General features: G+C 40.2%; 1 protein-coding gene across 2 annotated transcripts in view; it reads left to right on the forward strand.

The window, feature by feature from the left end:
- ANKRD31 (ankyrin repeat domain 31) overlaps positions 1–15,514 on the forward strand; it is a 179,413-nt gene that overhangs the window by 154,951 nt on the left and 8,948 nt on the right. For both annotated transcript variants that reach the window (XM_031935419.1, XM_023207991.1), the window contains 3 exons: positions 2,401–2,541; positions 9,743–9,845; positions 13,420–13,491. In XM_031935419.1, coding sequence (XP_031791279.1) covers positions 2,401–2,541; positions 9,743–9,845; positions 13,420–13,491 — 316 coding nt within the window. The remainder of the gene's footprint in view (positions 1–2,400; positions 2,542–9,742; positions 9,846–13,419; positions 13,492–15,514) is intronic.

Raw genomic sequence — 15,514 nt, forward strand, 5'->3', positions numbered from 1 at the left:
TCGAGCTTCCCAGCGGCTTTATTTACCTACTTAAGCCTCAGCGATGGTGGGCGCCCCTCCCCCAGCCTCGCTGTTGCCTTGCGGTTAGATTGCCGCAGACTGCTGTGTTAGCAAGGAGGGAGGCTCCGTGGGCGTGGGACCCTCCCCTCCAGGTGTGGGATATATTCTCCAGTGTGCCAGTGTTACAGCGCAGTATTGGGGTGGGAGTTACCGGATTTTCCAGGTGTTGTGTGTCTCAGTTCCCCTGGCTAGGAAAAGGGACTCCCTTCTCCCTCGCGCTTCCCAGGTGAGGCGATGCCTCGCCCTGCTTCAGCTCTTGCTGGTCAGGCTGCAGCAGCTGACCCGCACGGATTGTCCAGCACTCCCGAGTGAGATGACCCCAGTACCTCAGTTGAAAATGCAGAAATCACCGGTCTTCTGTGTCGCTCGCGCTGGGAGATGGAGACTGGAGCTGTTCCTATTCGGCCATCCTGCTCCGCCCCCACATCTACCCCAATTTGATCTTTGACAAACCTGACAAAAACAGGAAATGGGGAAATGATTCCCTATTTAATAAATGGTGCTGGGAAAACTGGGTAGCCATATGTAGAAGGCTGAAACTGAATCCCCTCCTTACACCTTATACAAAAATTAATTCAAGATGGATTAAGGACTTAAATGTTAGATCTAAAACCATAAAAACCCTAGAAGAAAACCTAGGCAATACCATTCAGGACATAGGCATGGGCAAGGACTTCATGACTAAAACACCAAAAGCAATGGCAACAAAAGCCAAAATTGACAAATGGGATCCAATTAAAGAGCTTCTGCACAACAAAAGGAACTACCATCAGAGTGAACAGGCAACCTACAGAATGGGAGAAAATTTTTACCATCTATCCATCTGACAAAGGGCTAATATCCAGAATCTACAAAGAACTTAAATTTACAAGAAAAAATGAAACAACTGCATCAAAAAGTGGGCAAAGGATATGAACAGACACTTCTCAAAAGAAGGCATTTATGCAGCCAGCAGACACATGAAAAAATGCTCATCATCACTGGCCATCAGAGAAATACAAATCAAAACCACAATGAGATACCATCTCACACCAGTTAGAATGGTGATCATTAAAAAGTCAGGAAACAACAGGTGTTGGAGAGGATGTGGAGAAATAGGAACACTTTTACACTGTTGGTGGGACTGTAAAGTAGTTCAACCATTGTGGAAGACAGTGTAGCGATTCCTCAAGGATCTAGAACTAGAAATACCATTTGACCCAGCCATCCCATTACTGGATATATACCCAAAGGATTACAAATCATGCTGCTATATAGACACATGCACACATATGTTTACTGTGGCACTATTCACAATAGGAAAGACTTGGAACCAACCCAAATGTCCATCAGTGATAGACTGGATTAAGAAAATGTGGCACATATACACCATGGAATATGATGCAGCCATAAAAAGGATGAGTTCATGTCCTTTGTAGGGACATAGATGAAGCTGGAAACCATCATTCTGAGCAAACTGTCGCAAGGACAGAAAACCAAACACCGCGTTTTCTCACTCATAGGTGGGAATTGAACAATGAGAACACTTGAACACAGGGTGGGGAACATCACACACTGGGCCTTCTTCATGCTGTGTTGCAAATGAAGTTAATTCCTTCGGGAGGAGATTAGGAGCTATCTATTTTAAGGCCCACTTCTCTTCTCAGGCAGAATCCCTGAGCCATGGCCCTGGAGCTGAGGGTGGGGACAAAGGTGATTTTTCAAGTGATACCCTTGCTTTAGGAGCTGAGCATTTGGTAGAGGGGAGACAGTAGCTTCATGTCTTTTCAGTTTGCCTCTCCCAATGTGAAACCACCACCTTACAAGCCAAGGCAAGGGTGATCGGGATCCCAGCATTCTCAGTGGTGCCGTGCCAAAGGTGGAGCCTCTGTCTCAACACTCACAGCTAGGCAGGAGAAGGGAGCCTCCACCCTTTGGCTATAGTTGCTGGCAACTTAGCCTTAGCAACAGTGGCTGGGGGCAGGATGAGAAATGCTGAAGTTATGCCCCTCCCAGGAAGACAGCCCTGTAACAGGGAGCCCTGTAGTCTTGACTACAGCAATCCAGAGTGGAGTTTCCACTTCACAGAGCTGAGAGTGGGGAGGGAGGATGCAGTCTTGGTTCAAATACCATAGACTCTCACCTTTTAAATCCAGTTTTTGCAGATTTTGTTGACTAGATGGTTCATGATTGGCTGCATGCCCTTATGACCATATCTAGATACATTAAATTTGTATACAAAAATTTAAAAATCAGGTGTTAGGGTATATCTGGTCCCTGTTACTTTGTCATAGCCAGAAGCAAAAGTTCACATATTTCAGCTATTTTTGACTCTAATTTTTTTTTTATTTTTCACTTCAGGAGACTACCCACAAAGCCAGCATTTTATTGAATGGTAAACTTAAGGTAGAAAGTGGTCAGATTTATAAAAACCCAGTCACCTGGCTCAAGGATCTTCTGGGAGGCAACAGTTATGTGACCTGGAATTATGCTTGGAGTAAGGTGGGTCATTCTTAAGTTTATCTTTAACTTCATATTCAAATGGAAAAGTACATATTTTTATGTTGAAAGTATTTTTTAAGGAAATCTGAAAGATCTCCAAGCTAGTTTTGTTTTCATGTGTTCATTGTGTATATGTTACATGCATATCATGCTACATGCATGTCACAGAATGAACACATCACTTTCTCCCAGAAGTCCTATTTGCCAGAATTCCCCATGGGCATGGTTGCATAGCTGACTGCACCTTCCCTTTCTTACTCCTTATCTAGTCTCAGAACTTTAATGCCTTTAATCTTCCCATTTGATCTCCCAAGGGATTTCAGGTCTTTGTAACTCTGTATGGAAAATTTGGAACCACTGGTATATTGGTAACTTAGTTAATATATGTTATTATTCTAATGAAGTAAAGCAAAATCTCCTAAATACAAAAGAAATGGGCAAGAGACCTAAGACCCACAGAAATTGTCATGTATTTTTATGTTTGAACATGTCCTTATCCATGAATTGCTAGCCCTTCAAAATGAATTACTTTCATTTAGACCTCCTAGACTTAGTAGGCTCCCTCTCAGTTCTGGCTTCTGAGTTACAAGCCCAGTAATGACTGATATTCTTGAGGTCTAGTGTTCATCCACCTCCAGATGTCCATGGCGCTACTTCAGGAACAGTCTTAAAATGACTCTTCAGGAAAGTCTGAATCTTCAGACATCTGCCATGACTGTTTCAAAGACTAGAAGATACACTCAACCTCTACTAACCATTACAGTAAACCTCAGTTTACCAGTAATAGGAAGCACAGCTTTCTCTCTTCTTTTTTGTTTAACCCAGGTCTGCCCACTCTCCCTCCCAGTCTGTTTTGTGCCCCCAAAGTCTATATTCTGTGTCCCAGACTCTGTGCCCCAACTCTGCATTCTGGTCTCTTAGACCTTGTTGGCAAGTGCATCTAGCCCTTTTTCAGTTCCTTTACTTACATCAGCACATTCTGGATTCTATCTGCTATATGGTCTGTCTGACTTTTTATTTTCCCAAAGTTTGATTTTATTTCCCACTCCTGGAATCACCAGGCCATCTGCTTTCAGTTTGTCTTAGCCCCTCTGCCGAATCCTTTCCATGGATTCTTAATTCATATCTAAATGTTAGTAATTAACATCTTGCCCATGAAAATCCCTGTTTGTTACAAGGTTTCTTAAACTTATGATAGATTATACTGTTTTGCTGAAACTGAATCTTTGCTCACAGGACAGACAGCATACTGAATGCTGTAGTTTAGGTTCTTTTAAGCTCAACATGCCTGTGCTGCAGTGTGCCTGGTGATGATTCCATTTGCCCACTCTGTTTCTCTCTTAGAACTACTGTTATTTCCCGCCTTTGAATAGCTGGCTGTGACATCATTTGGCCCTTACTCTGTACTAATGCCTCATTTATATCTCATTGCCTCTAGTATTTTCTCATAGCCATGTCAATTAGAGTTATACTGTTTAGCACCTATGTGATAGTGAAGCCACATGCGAATATGGGCACTAAAAGTAGGGTAATTCTCAGATATAACATATTCCTACAGATATCTAAACAGGCTTATTTTCTTTAGATTATCAAAAAAATGAAAATAGAGTTTTAAAAATTACTATGGGCACTGATGTACTTCTAGTAAATACCCCAAGCTGAGAAACATTACCCTAGTGATTTTCTTTACAGTATTTAAAAGGCTCCTTTAAAGTCTTTTAAAATTTACCACATAAACCTCTGCCTCTTCTTGTCTTGGAGTAACTCCTGAATTCAGTCACTTCTTGATGAAAGGAGCTTTTTGCTACATGGGTAAATGTGAACATTTCTACTGACTAGTTCTGAGAGTGGTGGTGGAGTATGGGACCAGGAGTGGTTGATGGTCAGGCAAGGAATGCCAGAAAACAAGGTATTGCCCTGTATCTGACAGAGCGACAGAGCCAATAGGTGCAGAGATGACTCAAACCTCCAACCCAAGCAGTTGCTGAACAGCTTTGCCAAGGAAATCCTGATGCTTACTCACAGAGGGCATCACTGACTTCTTTTCTGCAGCCTCCCAGCTGTTGGACAACATTCTGGTGTGGCAGAGTGATTTGTGGGTGGGAGCCAGCAGACCAAGCTAGTTCCTGGTTCCACTCTTTATATTATCTGGGCAATGGTTTTCAATCACATTGGAATCACTTGAGGGCCTTTAGAAACCACTAGTGCCTAGCAGACTCCAACCCCATAGCTTCTGATCTAATATCTATGTAGGGACCAAGTGGCAATATTTGAAAAAGCATTCCAGGCAATTCTAATGTGCAGCCTCAGTAAGAATGATTAATCTAGGTCAAGCCATTTCACCTTTCTGAACTTCAGCTTTCTTATGCATGAAATAAGTAGTGCTAGGTGATATCTAAAGACCCTTCCAACATAGCGATTGTGGAGTTTGAATAGCACTGTTTGATTTATAAAGCAGTTTTATACAACTTTATGAGGCAGGAAGATCAACTATTAGTTCTGTTCATGGATGTGAAAACAAAGATTTGGGAGGTTAAATGACCTGATTTAGTCTCGAGGCCAGGCAGAACCAGAACTAGAACCTGATCTTCTGATTCCCTGTACATTCTTTTCTGTATTTATAATGGTACAAGAGAGGCACACATTCCTTTCATTAGAAACAGGTTGCTCTGAACTCAAAAGAGCACACAGTACAATCTAGCCACCTTTATGAATGTATGCAAAGCCTTAGTCATGTGCAGCAACTGTTGCCTACTTCCACAGGAAAAATGCCTTTCTGTGATACAGTTGCAGGATGAAAATCATAAGAATCATATGAATGGAAATGATGGTTTATTTTTGTAAATACTCAACAGTGAATTACTGCAGATGAAAAGTAGGCTGCTATTTTAGGCGGTACTTCAAGGAACATTAGACAGATCTCTTCTGCAAACATACTTCTCATCCGGATGCCTCCCTGAATTTCCACGCTTATTTCCACCCTTTCCACTCCTTTGGATTTAGTGATCACTTTTTTCTGGGTTCCCCTCACCCCGTACACACACATACTTTTTAAGAAAAATTCCTCTCACCATCATGATTAAGAATATCAAGATGTGAAAAGGTTGGGGTGGGAGTATAGAAACTGATGGAAATTGTTCATCTCGACAGACAGCCTCATTCTGTCAATTACTCATACTCTCAGTGTGTCCTAAACCTCCTATGAACCTAGCTTCTACTCAGCTACATTTTAGAACACAAAGAAAAAGAAGGAGATGGTTAGATATGTGGACCTCTTTTAAAATACAAATATCCAGGAGTTTTGAATCCTGAAAATATAAATAATGTGAAGGGCCTTCTCTTGCCTCTAGCTACATAGAGTATTGGGAGTGTGAAAAAAGAGTCTGGAATGGGGAGGTTGGTACCATGAAGGTGAGCTTTACCTGCATCATTTCCATAGAAACAGCTCTTCCAAGGCAGTTTTTGCACTTTGAAACTACTTTCTGTCTTATATTCTGAATTCCTAAAGAAATATTTTATTTGAGAAATATTTTTATTTTATTTTCTTAGCCACAATGTATTTTGTGTTACAATGAATTTAAAAGAAAACCTACAGTTTTTTTTATTGTTTTATTTGCTCTTTTTCCACCCTGAGGTGAAAAGCAATTATTCTTTCCTCCTTCTACTCCTCTTGGAGCAGTGAAACTTTGTAAGATTGACTTCTTAAAACTTGCAATGGAATAAAAGTAGTTATTTGATCATCCATGAACAGATTTCTTTTCTTTCTTTTTTTTTCTTTTTGAGCCAGAGTCTCGCTCTGTTGCCCAGGCTGGGGTGCAGTGGCCCGATCTCGGCTCACTATAGCCTCTGCCTCCCAGGTTCAAGTGATTCTCCTGCCTCAGCCTCACAAGTAGCTGGGACTACAGGCATGCACCACCACGCCCAGCTAATTTTTGTATTTTTAGTAGAGACGGGGTTTCATCACGTTGACCAGGCTGGTCTCAAACTCCTGACCTCAGGCAATCCCCTAACCTCGGCCTCCCAAAGTGCTGGGGTTACAGGTGTGAGTCACCATGCCTGGCCATCCACAAACAGATTTCTATTAGTCAACACCAACAAATGGTTTTTCTGAAGACATGAAAACGGGCTGATACTTTCAAATAAAATGGAGTCCCAGAAGGGAAGTATATGCAAAGGCAGGTTATGTTTCATTCTTTTTTGATGCATATTACTACATAAGATGTAGAGAAATATTTATTATGGCAATTAATAATGACAATACTGCACTTTATTTATCCCAAAGACCTTACCAAAATAAAGTTGATTAATAATTTCACTTGGCTCATTAACTGCATTTCCAGAATACTGGCTGTCTGAGTCATCTGTTTTCTTCAAACATGCACACACGCACACACACACACACATTCTACACTCCCTACTTTTCCCTAGTATGATATTGGAGAATCAGCATAATTTCCTCTTTTTATTATTATTATACTTTAGGTTCTAGGGTACATGTGCACAACGTGCAGGTTTGTTACATATGTATACGTGTGCTATGATGGTGTGCGGCACCCATTAACTCGTCATTTACATTACGTATATCTCCTAATGCTATCCCTCCCCCCTCTCCTTCCCACCCCACGACAGGCCCCAGTGTGTGATGTTCCCCTTCGTGTGTCCAAGTGTTCTTTTTGTTCACTTCCCACCTATGAGTAAGAACATACGGTGTTTTGTTTTCTGTCCTTGCGATAGTTTGCTCAGAATGATGGTTTCCAGCTTCATCCATGTCCCTACAAAGGACATGAACTCATCCTTTTTTATGGCTGCATAGTACTAAGGAATAATGGAGTGTTGTAAGAGCTTCAGGGAAAGCATCAGTGGCCCAGCACAACAACCTACAGATATCCTCACTGGATATGCCTTACACTAAGCTCTATCTCTCTTACATGTTCTCATCTGGCATCCTGTCAGCTGCCCTTCATCAAAATGGGTTTGGACAGTGAAGTTGCTGAAATCACTGGAGGCTATGTTGTTCAAGAGCCTAAGAACTTAGCCTCCAGCTCTTCCTACCATGCCTCTGTCAGAGTAGGCATATGAGCTAGATTTGAATCCAGAGAAATGTAGTTCAGAATTCAGAGTTTGAGTCATACACAAATGTAATGACTGCCTTTATGCTTTAGCCAACTCGAGGTTTTTCACAACACTAATATGAAATGCACATTTTCTAGAAGTGATCTAGTGTCTGTTCATTTTGAGATCTATTCATTAACCTGTTCAATAAATCACTCCTAATGGAAAATAGATTTTTAACTCGGTGGATATTCTTAAAACTGTGTTCTTTATCTGAATCACCCGCAGTGGAATGTGTAAGTCATCTTATATTGCTCAGCACTAACTAATAACAATATTTTAAAAGTCTGAGATATAGGTGAGAACATACTGAGCCTGCACTTTGATGGATTCATGAGATGTGTTGGACATTGTCAGGGTATAACACATACAACATCTATTATTTCCAATAACTGGTTGTTTGGAGAACTGACAAATGGCATTCAGGGGCCTCTCCTCCACTTTCTATGGCAAGTGAAAAGGGATTGACACATTGAGTAGGCCAGGTCTGTTCCATTTTCATTGCCAGGCTTTGTTTGGTCATAGGATTGAGTCCAAAGAGTATCTGTACCTTTAAGATCCCTTAGACCTTTCTCACTCTGTTCAATTTAACATTTATTGAGTACTTGGAATGTACTAGACAGTATGCCAGATGCTTTTCTTGCATTAACACTTTTAATCCTCACAACAATTTAATAAGCTGGAGACACTTTTTTTACAAACACAAATTGAGGCTTAGGGAATTTGAGAATCTTTCTTAAGAGTTGGAACTTCACAGCCAGGCACGGTGACTCACACCTGTAATCCCAGCACTTTGGGAGGCTGAGGCAGGTGGATCATTTGAGGTCAGGAGTTCGAGACCACCCTGGCCAACATGGCAAAACCCTGTATCTACTAAAAATACAAAAATTAGCCAGGCCTGGTGACATACACCTGTAATTCTAGCTCCTAGGGAGGCTAAGGCATGGGAGGCTGAGGCATGGGAGACTGAGGCATAAGTATTGCTTGAACTCAGGAGGTGGAGGTTGCAGTGAGCCGAGATCACGCCAGTGTACTCCAGCCTGGGTGACAGAGTGAGACTCTCTCAAAAAAAAAAAAAAAAAAAAATTAAAAGAAAAGAAAAAGAGTCGGGACTTCAGAGTCTTTTATCCAGTATCGTCAGGCACTCTGTGAACTGCTAAGAGTATTCAAATGAATATGATACAGACCCTGTCCTCAAGGAGCTTATGGTTTAATAGAAACAGATGTATTAAAACATAATTTCATTTATATGAGGTAAGTACCATGACAGAAATATGAGTAAAGAAGTTTTGGGAACCTAGAGGAGAATCATTACTTGAATCTAGAAGTTATAGGGAGGCATCCTGGAGGAAGGGATGTTCAAGTTGAATCTTGATGCTTTGCCCACAGTCAGCCAACATCTGGAGGTATATTGATAGATTATCCTAAAGCTAAGAGTAAAGAACCCAAAGACCCTTGGGCCCAGAACATTTCTGGCAGAATTTACCAGTTCTGCCTCAGCCCTGCCTATTTGTGTGTAGATATTTCTAAGCTCTGACCTTTTGCACTGATAACGATATGTCTGAGTTCACAAACCACCAAAGAAAAGTGGATATCTAGACCTGAAATGTTATTAATTTAATCAGTTAAATATCTGATTTCTTGAAAAATACCATTACTTTTATGGCTTAATTTTATTAATGTAACATTAAAATTTTAAAGTTATAAAGTAGCAGGTGCTGGATTAATAGTTGTTGAATAAGTGAATAGGTGAGTGAATTACTATCACACAACAAGGGTCAACGCATTTTTTCTGTAAAAGGCCACATAGTAAATATTTTGGGCTTCATGGACGTGTGGTCTGTGTCAATTATGTTATAGCATGAAAGCAGCCATAGATGTTAAGTAAATGAATGAGCATCACTGTATTCCAATAAAACATTATTTATAGAAAAGAAGGTTGCAGGTTGGATTTGACCATGGACTAAAGCTTGCTAATCCACAACATACAACAATCAAAACCTTATAAAAATTACAATGTTCAGGACATAGGTGTATTGCCTTCTTACAGAATGTATGATTTGTAAATTTTGTGCTTAATTATGTGCAGGTTACATATCTTGGGAAGGAGCTTTTAAAGTATGTTTCTGAGGATGCACCCATACTTCCAGAACCAAACTCAGTACCTCAGCAATATCAACCTTGTCTTCCAGGTATGTACAGACTGACACTCATTTCTTCGTTGTGGGATAAAAACACCAAAACCTACTGGAAAAGCACTCATTTTATTTTGTCTTTTTTCTCGTTGATGTGAAACTAACAATTATTATAATTGACTATTTCAAGGTGAACAGTTCAGTGGCATTTAGTAAATTCACAATGTCATGCAACCACCCACCTCTATATAATTCTAAAACACTTTCATCACCCCAAAAAGAAACCCTGTACCCACTCAGCAGTTGTTTCCCATTCTCTACTCCTCCTGATTTCTGGAAACCACCAGTCTGCTTTCTGTCTGTATGAATTTGCTTATTCTGAATATGTCATATAAATTAAATCAATATATGTGACCTTTTTTGTCTACTTCTTTCACTTAATATAATGTTTTTGAGGATCATCTACATCATAGCATGTATCCATACTTCATTCCTTTTTGTGGCTGAATAATATTCCATTATATGGATATACCATAATTTGTCCACTCATCCTTTGATGGGCATCTGGGTGCTTCCCCCATCCCCAGGCTTTTTTTTTTTTTTTTCTTTTTTCTTTTTTTGAGATGGAGCTTTGCTCTTGTTGCCCAAGCTGGAGTGCAACGGCATGATCTCGGCTCACTGCAACCTCTGCCACCTGGGTTCAAGTGATTCTCCTGCCTCAGCCTCCCAAGTATCTGGGATTATAGGCGCATGCTACCACGCCCAGCTAATTTTTTGTACTCTTAGTAGAAATGGGATTTCACCATATTAGCCAGGCTGGTCTCGAACTCATGACCTCAGGTGATCTGCCCACCTCAGCCTCCCGCATGCCTGGCCTGCTTTCCCTTTTTTAGCTATTAGAGATAGTGCTACTATGAATAGACATATGTATATTTGTTTGAGCACCTGGTTTCAGTTCTTTTTAGGTGTGTGCTTAGGAATGTAATTATTACACAAGTTGAGCATCCTTAATTCAAAAATCCAAAATCTGAAATCTCAGAGTCTGAAATTTTTTCAGTGCTGACATGCTACTACAAGTGGAAAATTCCACACCTGACCTCATGTGACAAGTCACAGTCAAAACTTTGTTTCATGTACAAAATTATTAAAAATATTGGATCAAATTACCTTCAGGATTTGTGTATAGGTGTATATGAAACATAAATGAATTTCATGTTTAGACTTGGGCCAATCCCCAAGATATCTCATGTATATGCAAATATTCCAAATTTTGAAAAAAATCTAAAATCCAAAATACTTCTGGTCCCAAACATTTTGGACTAGGGATACTCATCATTTATTATATAGTAATTCTGTATAGGGAGCACAGCGAAACTGTCTTCTCTAGCAGCTGAATCATTTTACATTCCCAACAGCAATGTACAAGGTTCCAGTTTTTCTGCATCTCTGCAACACTTGTTATTTTCTGTTTGTTTTATAGCACTCCATTTTTAACCTTAGTTAATTCCAGGAGAATTTAAGAAAATGACCCCATCCCTCACAATTCTTTCTCTGAATCTATGCTGTACTTACTTTGGATAGATTTTTTAAGTATCATATAAAAGGAAAAAATGAGTATTGTTTTTCTTTCAGAAGACATGATTTGGTTTTATTTATCTTCTAAAAATAGGCATTAAAATAAATCTTGCTTATTAGAGTAAACTAATACCCTTTATCAGATGGAACAGCCTTTAGCCTGAGAAAACTAAAACCAGTAAGCAGCAGATTTTGAAATGATCTAGAAAAAGGCAGCACACATTTCTGAAAAATAGCCATAACTACAGTTATATTACCCTCCTTTGCTACAGCATCCCCCTTTTTTTCCCTAGTGTCCCTGTCTTTGACCATTTGGGGACAATATAGAAGAGAGGAGATACAAAACAAAAAATGATGACACTGTGATAACCAGGGCCAAGAAACAAATAGGATTTCTATCACCAAGTCCCTACCCAGAGCCTCCCTGGGACTGTTCCTTTCCTATAACAAGCCCCAATAATTCAAACTATGTTCATTTCCTAACTTTTGCACCCTAATTTCTCAGGATTCTCCTCTGTCACAAAAACTGGCTCCATTAATAGGGTGCGTTCTCCACAGTTTTCTGAAGATAGCCTCAAAAGTGTTTTTCATCATTTTTGGGAAACAGACAACATTAATAACTGGTAACATTCGTAACTAGTAACATTAAAACAGGTAACATTAATAACTTTGGGGAAGTTAAAGGGCTTAAGAAATTGAAGGGAGTTCTTGTAATAGTTCATGGCCTTTGGTTCCTAACTGGACTACCTATCTAATCTACCTAATCAAATCACGGGGTAAGGCCCAGTAACCTGAATTTTTAAAGGTGACTCTTACAGAGCCAGCCTGACTATAGACTCTGGATGACTAATAGTATTTGATTTCTTGTGCAGATAATAATTTGACAGTCCTTGATATTCACCCCTTTGCTTTGATTCCTGAGGGTGGAATTGGAATTGCTAAAGTACTCTATCCTCTCTCTCTCTGCCCCCGTTGCTCCATCTCTTTCTCTCTCTCTCTCTCTACCTCTCTCTCTCTGTCTCTGTCTCTCTGCCCCCTCCCCGCCACCCACCCTAAACACACACTCAAAGGAAAACCAAGCAAATGCTTTCGAACTAAGAGTCGAAGCAGAACAGTAGGTTTTTCCTTCTATCATGAAGGTCATCTGCTCCTCAGATTTTCTAGTTCTAGGCAGGCATTTCCAACCCTAGATAGGCATCTTCTTCCTCAGAGGGCACACAATCTCCCTGTTAAGTGAGCATGAAATCAGAAATGGATTCTGAACTGCTACTTCTGTTGCCTGTAATATAAATAATTTCCTTTTATTAATTTCTTTTCACAAATCCTGATTTTTCCTTGCATTAGATATTTCAGAAAATTTTTATGTTATTGTGCCATTGCACTCCAGCCTGGGTGACAAGAGCGAAACTCTGTCTTAAAAAAGAAAAGACAATTTTAATGTTAAGTTAAGAACCATGGAGGTAGCAGTGTGCCAACCAGCTTCTTGCTACCTTGGTCTGGACCTAAGAATCTACAGGCAGGGTCCTGCTGGCATTCTGTAGGCTGCTGTTGGAGTTTTGTTTGAATCTCCTTAATTAGAATTCTTCTATAGCTGGTTTTGTGGTACCTGACAGAAACCCAAAGACCTGGCAAGTTAGAACAATGCAAAACTCTCTAACCCTACTACAAGAAAAGCACTCAGGAGAGAATCTTTCTCCGTCTTCTACATATCAAAATATCATCATGGAAATCATGGCTCTGACACTGTAGAGACCAGAAAGTCTAAACAAAAACAATAATTTTGTGTGCTTTTATCAGCCTACCTCAGATCACAAACATAATCTGTTCTCTTATGCTTTTTTAATGACCATACTTTTTAGAATACTGTTTTGGGGGAATAAGGGGAACTAGGAAGAGCTATTTTCATTTTATTATTTTACTTTTTAAATCATCTAGCCTAAAATGTCAAGAAAGAGCTATTTATATTTCCCATCGGTAGGGTGACCATCATCCTGATTTGACCAGAGCAGTCCCCTAATTCAGCAAAATTATTACTAACAATTTGTTTCACTTTCAGAAGTTGCTTGTTTAGATGACCCAGCACAGGAACCAAGCCAATCAATGTTTGAGAAAACAAAATTTGGAGAAGGTAAAAAAAAAAAGAAAATGTTCAATTCCATTCACTTTTATAAGTGTTGAGATTCTACATATTGTGCAAATAGATCAAATAGATGATCAAATCTTATGCATATCACTCCATGTTATAAATAATTGGTGGTTATGTCATCTTTATTTTGTGATAGACTGAGAAGATCTTTGAGTTCAGAGAATTTTTATGAACTCTTACTTCTTATATTCTTCAATGCCTGGCACACCATAGCTTTCCAATAAATGCTCATTGCCTGTTGTTCTGTACTTTGGATGGTAGTACAGAATAACATCTTTGGATGGATCTTCTCTATGTAAACAACATAGTGATGATTTCTTATTAAAAATAAGATGAAGCTCACCTTATTTGAAGAGTGTCTGGCCCTCCCTTTAAAGCAAGCACTTTTATTTAGGCCTGTGACTTTTTTTTTTAAGAGGTGGAGTCTTACTTTCTCACCCAAGCTGGAGTGCAGTGGCAGGATCATAGCTCACTGCAGCCTCAAACTCCTGGGCTTAAGTGATCCTCCCATCTCAGCCTCCCATGTAGCTTGGATTATAGGCTTGATCCACTGCACTTGGTTAGGCCTGTAACTTTTGTAGCAAGACTTACCTTTTGGAGAGAAATGCTAAGGTTGTATGCCCACAAGTCCACCTTGCTCTGATTTTCCCCAACTTTCCCCAAGTTCACATGTGGCTGCATCATCTCAAGAGGATCAAATGAGATGAAAAGTTCCTAAAGCAATCACTGTGGAACAATAGGAATTATCATAAAGATGGCTGCATTTACATATCAGGTCTTACACTCCGACATCCTAATACCAGTACCTTAAAGTATGGATTTTTCTGTGTGTATTCATCTTTCCAGCCATCTATTCATCTGCCCTCATGTATTAGAAGTTTTGTAATATAGTTATTATAGTAAAAGTGATACCAAAATTGGCATATTTTGTGGAGTTTGTATTTTTTCACATCATGATCCTCTGTGTGCTTAAATATTCATGATCTCTCTGTGCCTCCAAAGAGAAAGCCCCAAGGTAGACCTAGTGGTCTTTGCAGAAATATTTCATCTACTTCTTAGAGTTCAAAAGTTCTGTATTATGTAGGATTAGGTTTGGCTGCATGCAACAGAAAACCCCCAAATAGCAGTGGTTTCAACACACAAAGATTTAGTCTTTCTTTAAGAAGTCTGGACCATAGCATTCCAGATGAGGCACAGCAGCACCACAGAGTCACCAAGTTTTTCTACTCCGTCTTTCTTTGTACTGGTTTACATCTTGAAGTAAACTCATGGTCCAAAATAGTTATGAATCTCTAGCCATCACATCTGCATTGTAGGCATTAGAAAGAAGGAAAGTAGAGAGGCAAAGAAAGGGCTTCCTAGCTGTCTGTCCCCTTAAGGAACCTTCCCTGAAGTCAAGCACAACACTTTGATTTATATCTCTTTAGCCAGAGTTTAGTCATATGCCACACCTAACTGCAAAGAAGGCTGAAAAATACAGTTTTTCTATGTGACACATTGCCTGTGATTCTGTTAATGAGGAGAAAAACAAAAAGGCAAAATGGAGGCAACCAACAGCCTCTGCCAAAAGTCTTTTTTAGGAAGCTATAAAATAATAGTTAGGTGGGGGCGGAGCAAGATGGCCGAATAGGAACAGCTTCAGTCTCCATCTCCCAGCGCGAGCGACACAGAAGACCGGTGATTTCTGCATTTTCAACTGAGGTACTGGGGTCATCTCACTCGGGAGTGCCGGACAATCGGTGCTGGTCAGCTGCTGCAGCCTGACCAGCGAGAGCTGAAGCAGGGCGAGGCATCGCCTCACCTGGGAAGCGCAAGGAGAGAAGGGAGTCCCTTTTCCTAGCCAGGGGAACTGAGACACACAACACCTGGAAATCGGGTAACTCCCACCCCAATACTGCGCTGTAACACCGGCACACCGGAGATTATATCCCACACCTGGCCGGGAGGGTCCCACGCCCACGGAGCCTCCCTCCTTGCTAACACAGCAGTCTGCGGCAATCTAACC

Source organism: Piliocolobus tephrosceles, chromosome 4 (assembly GCF_002776525.5).
Source record: "Piliocolobus tephrosceles isolate RC106 chromosome 4, ASM277652v3, whole genome shotgun sequence".
Classification (NCBI taxonomy): domain Eukaryota; kingdom Metazoa; phylum Chordata; class Mammalia; order Primates; family Cercopithecidae; genus Piliocolobus; species Piliocolobus tephrosceles.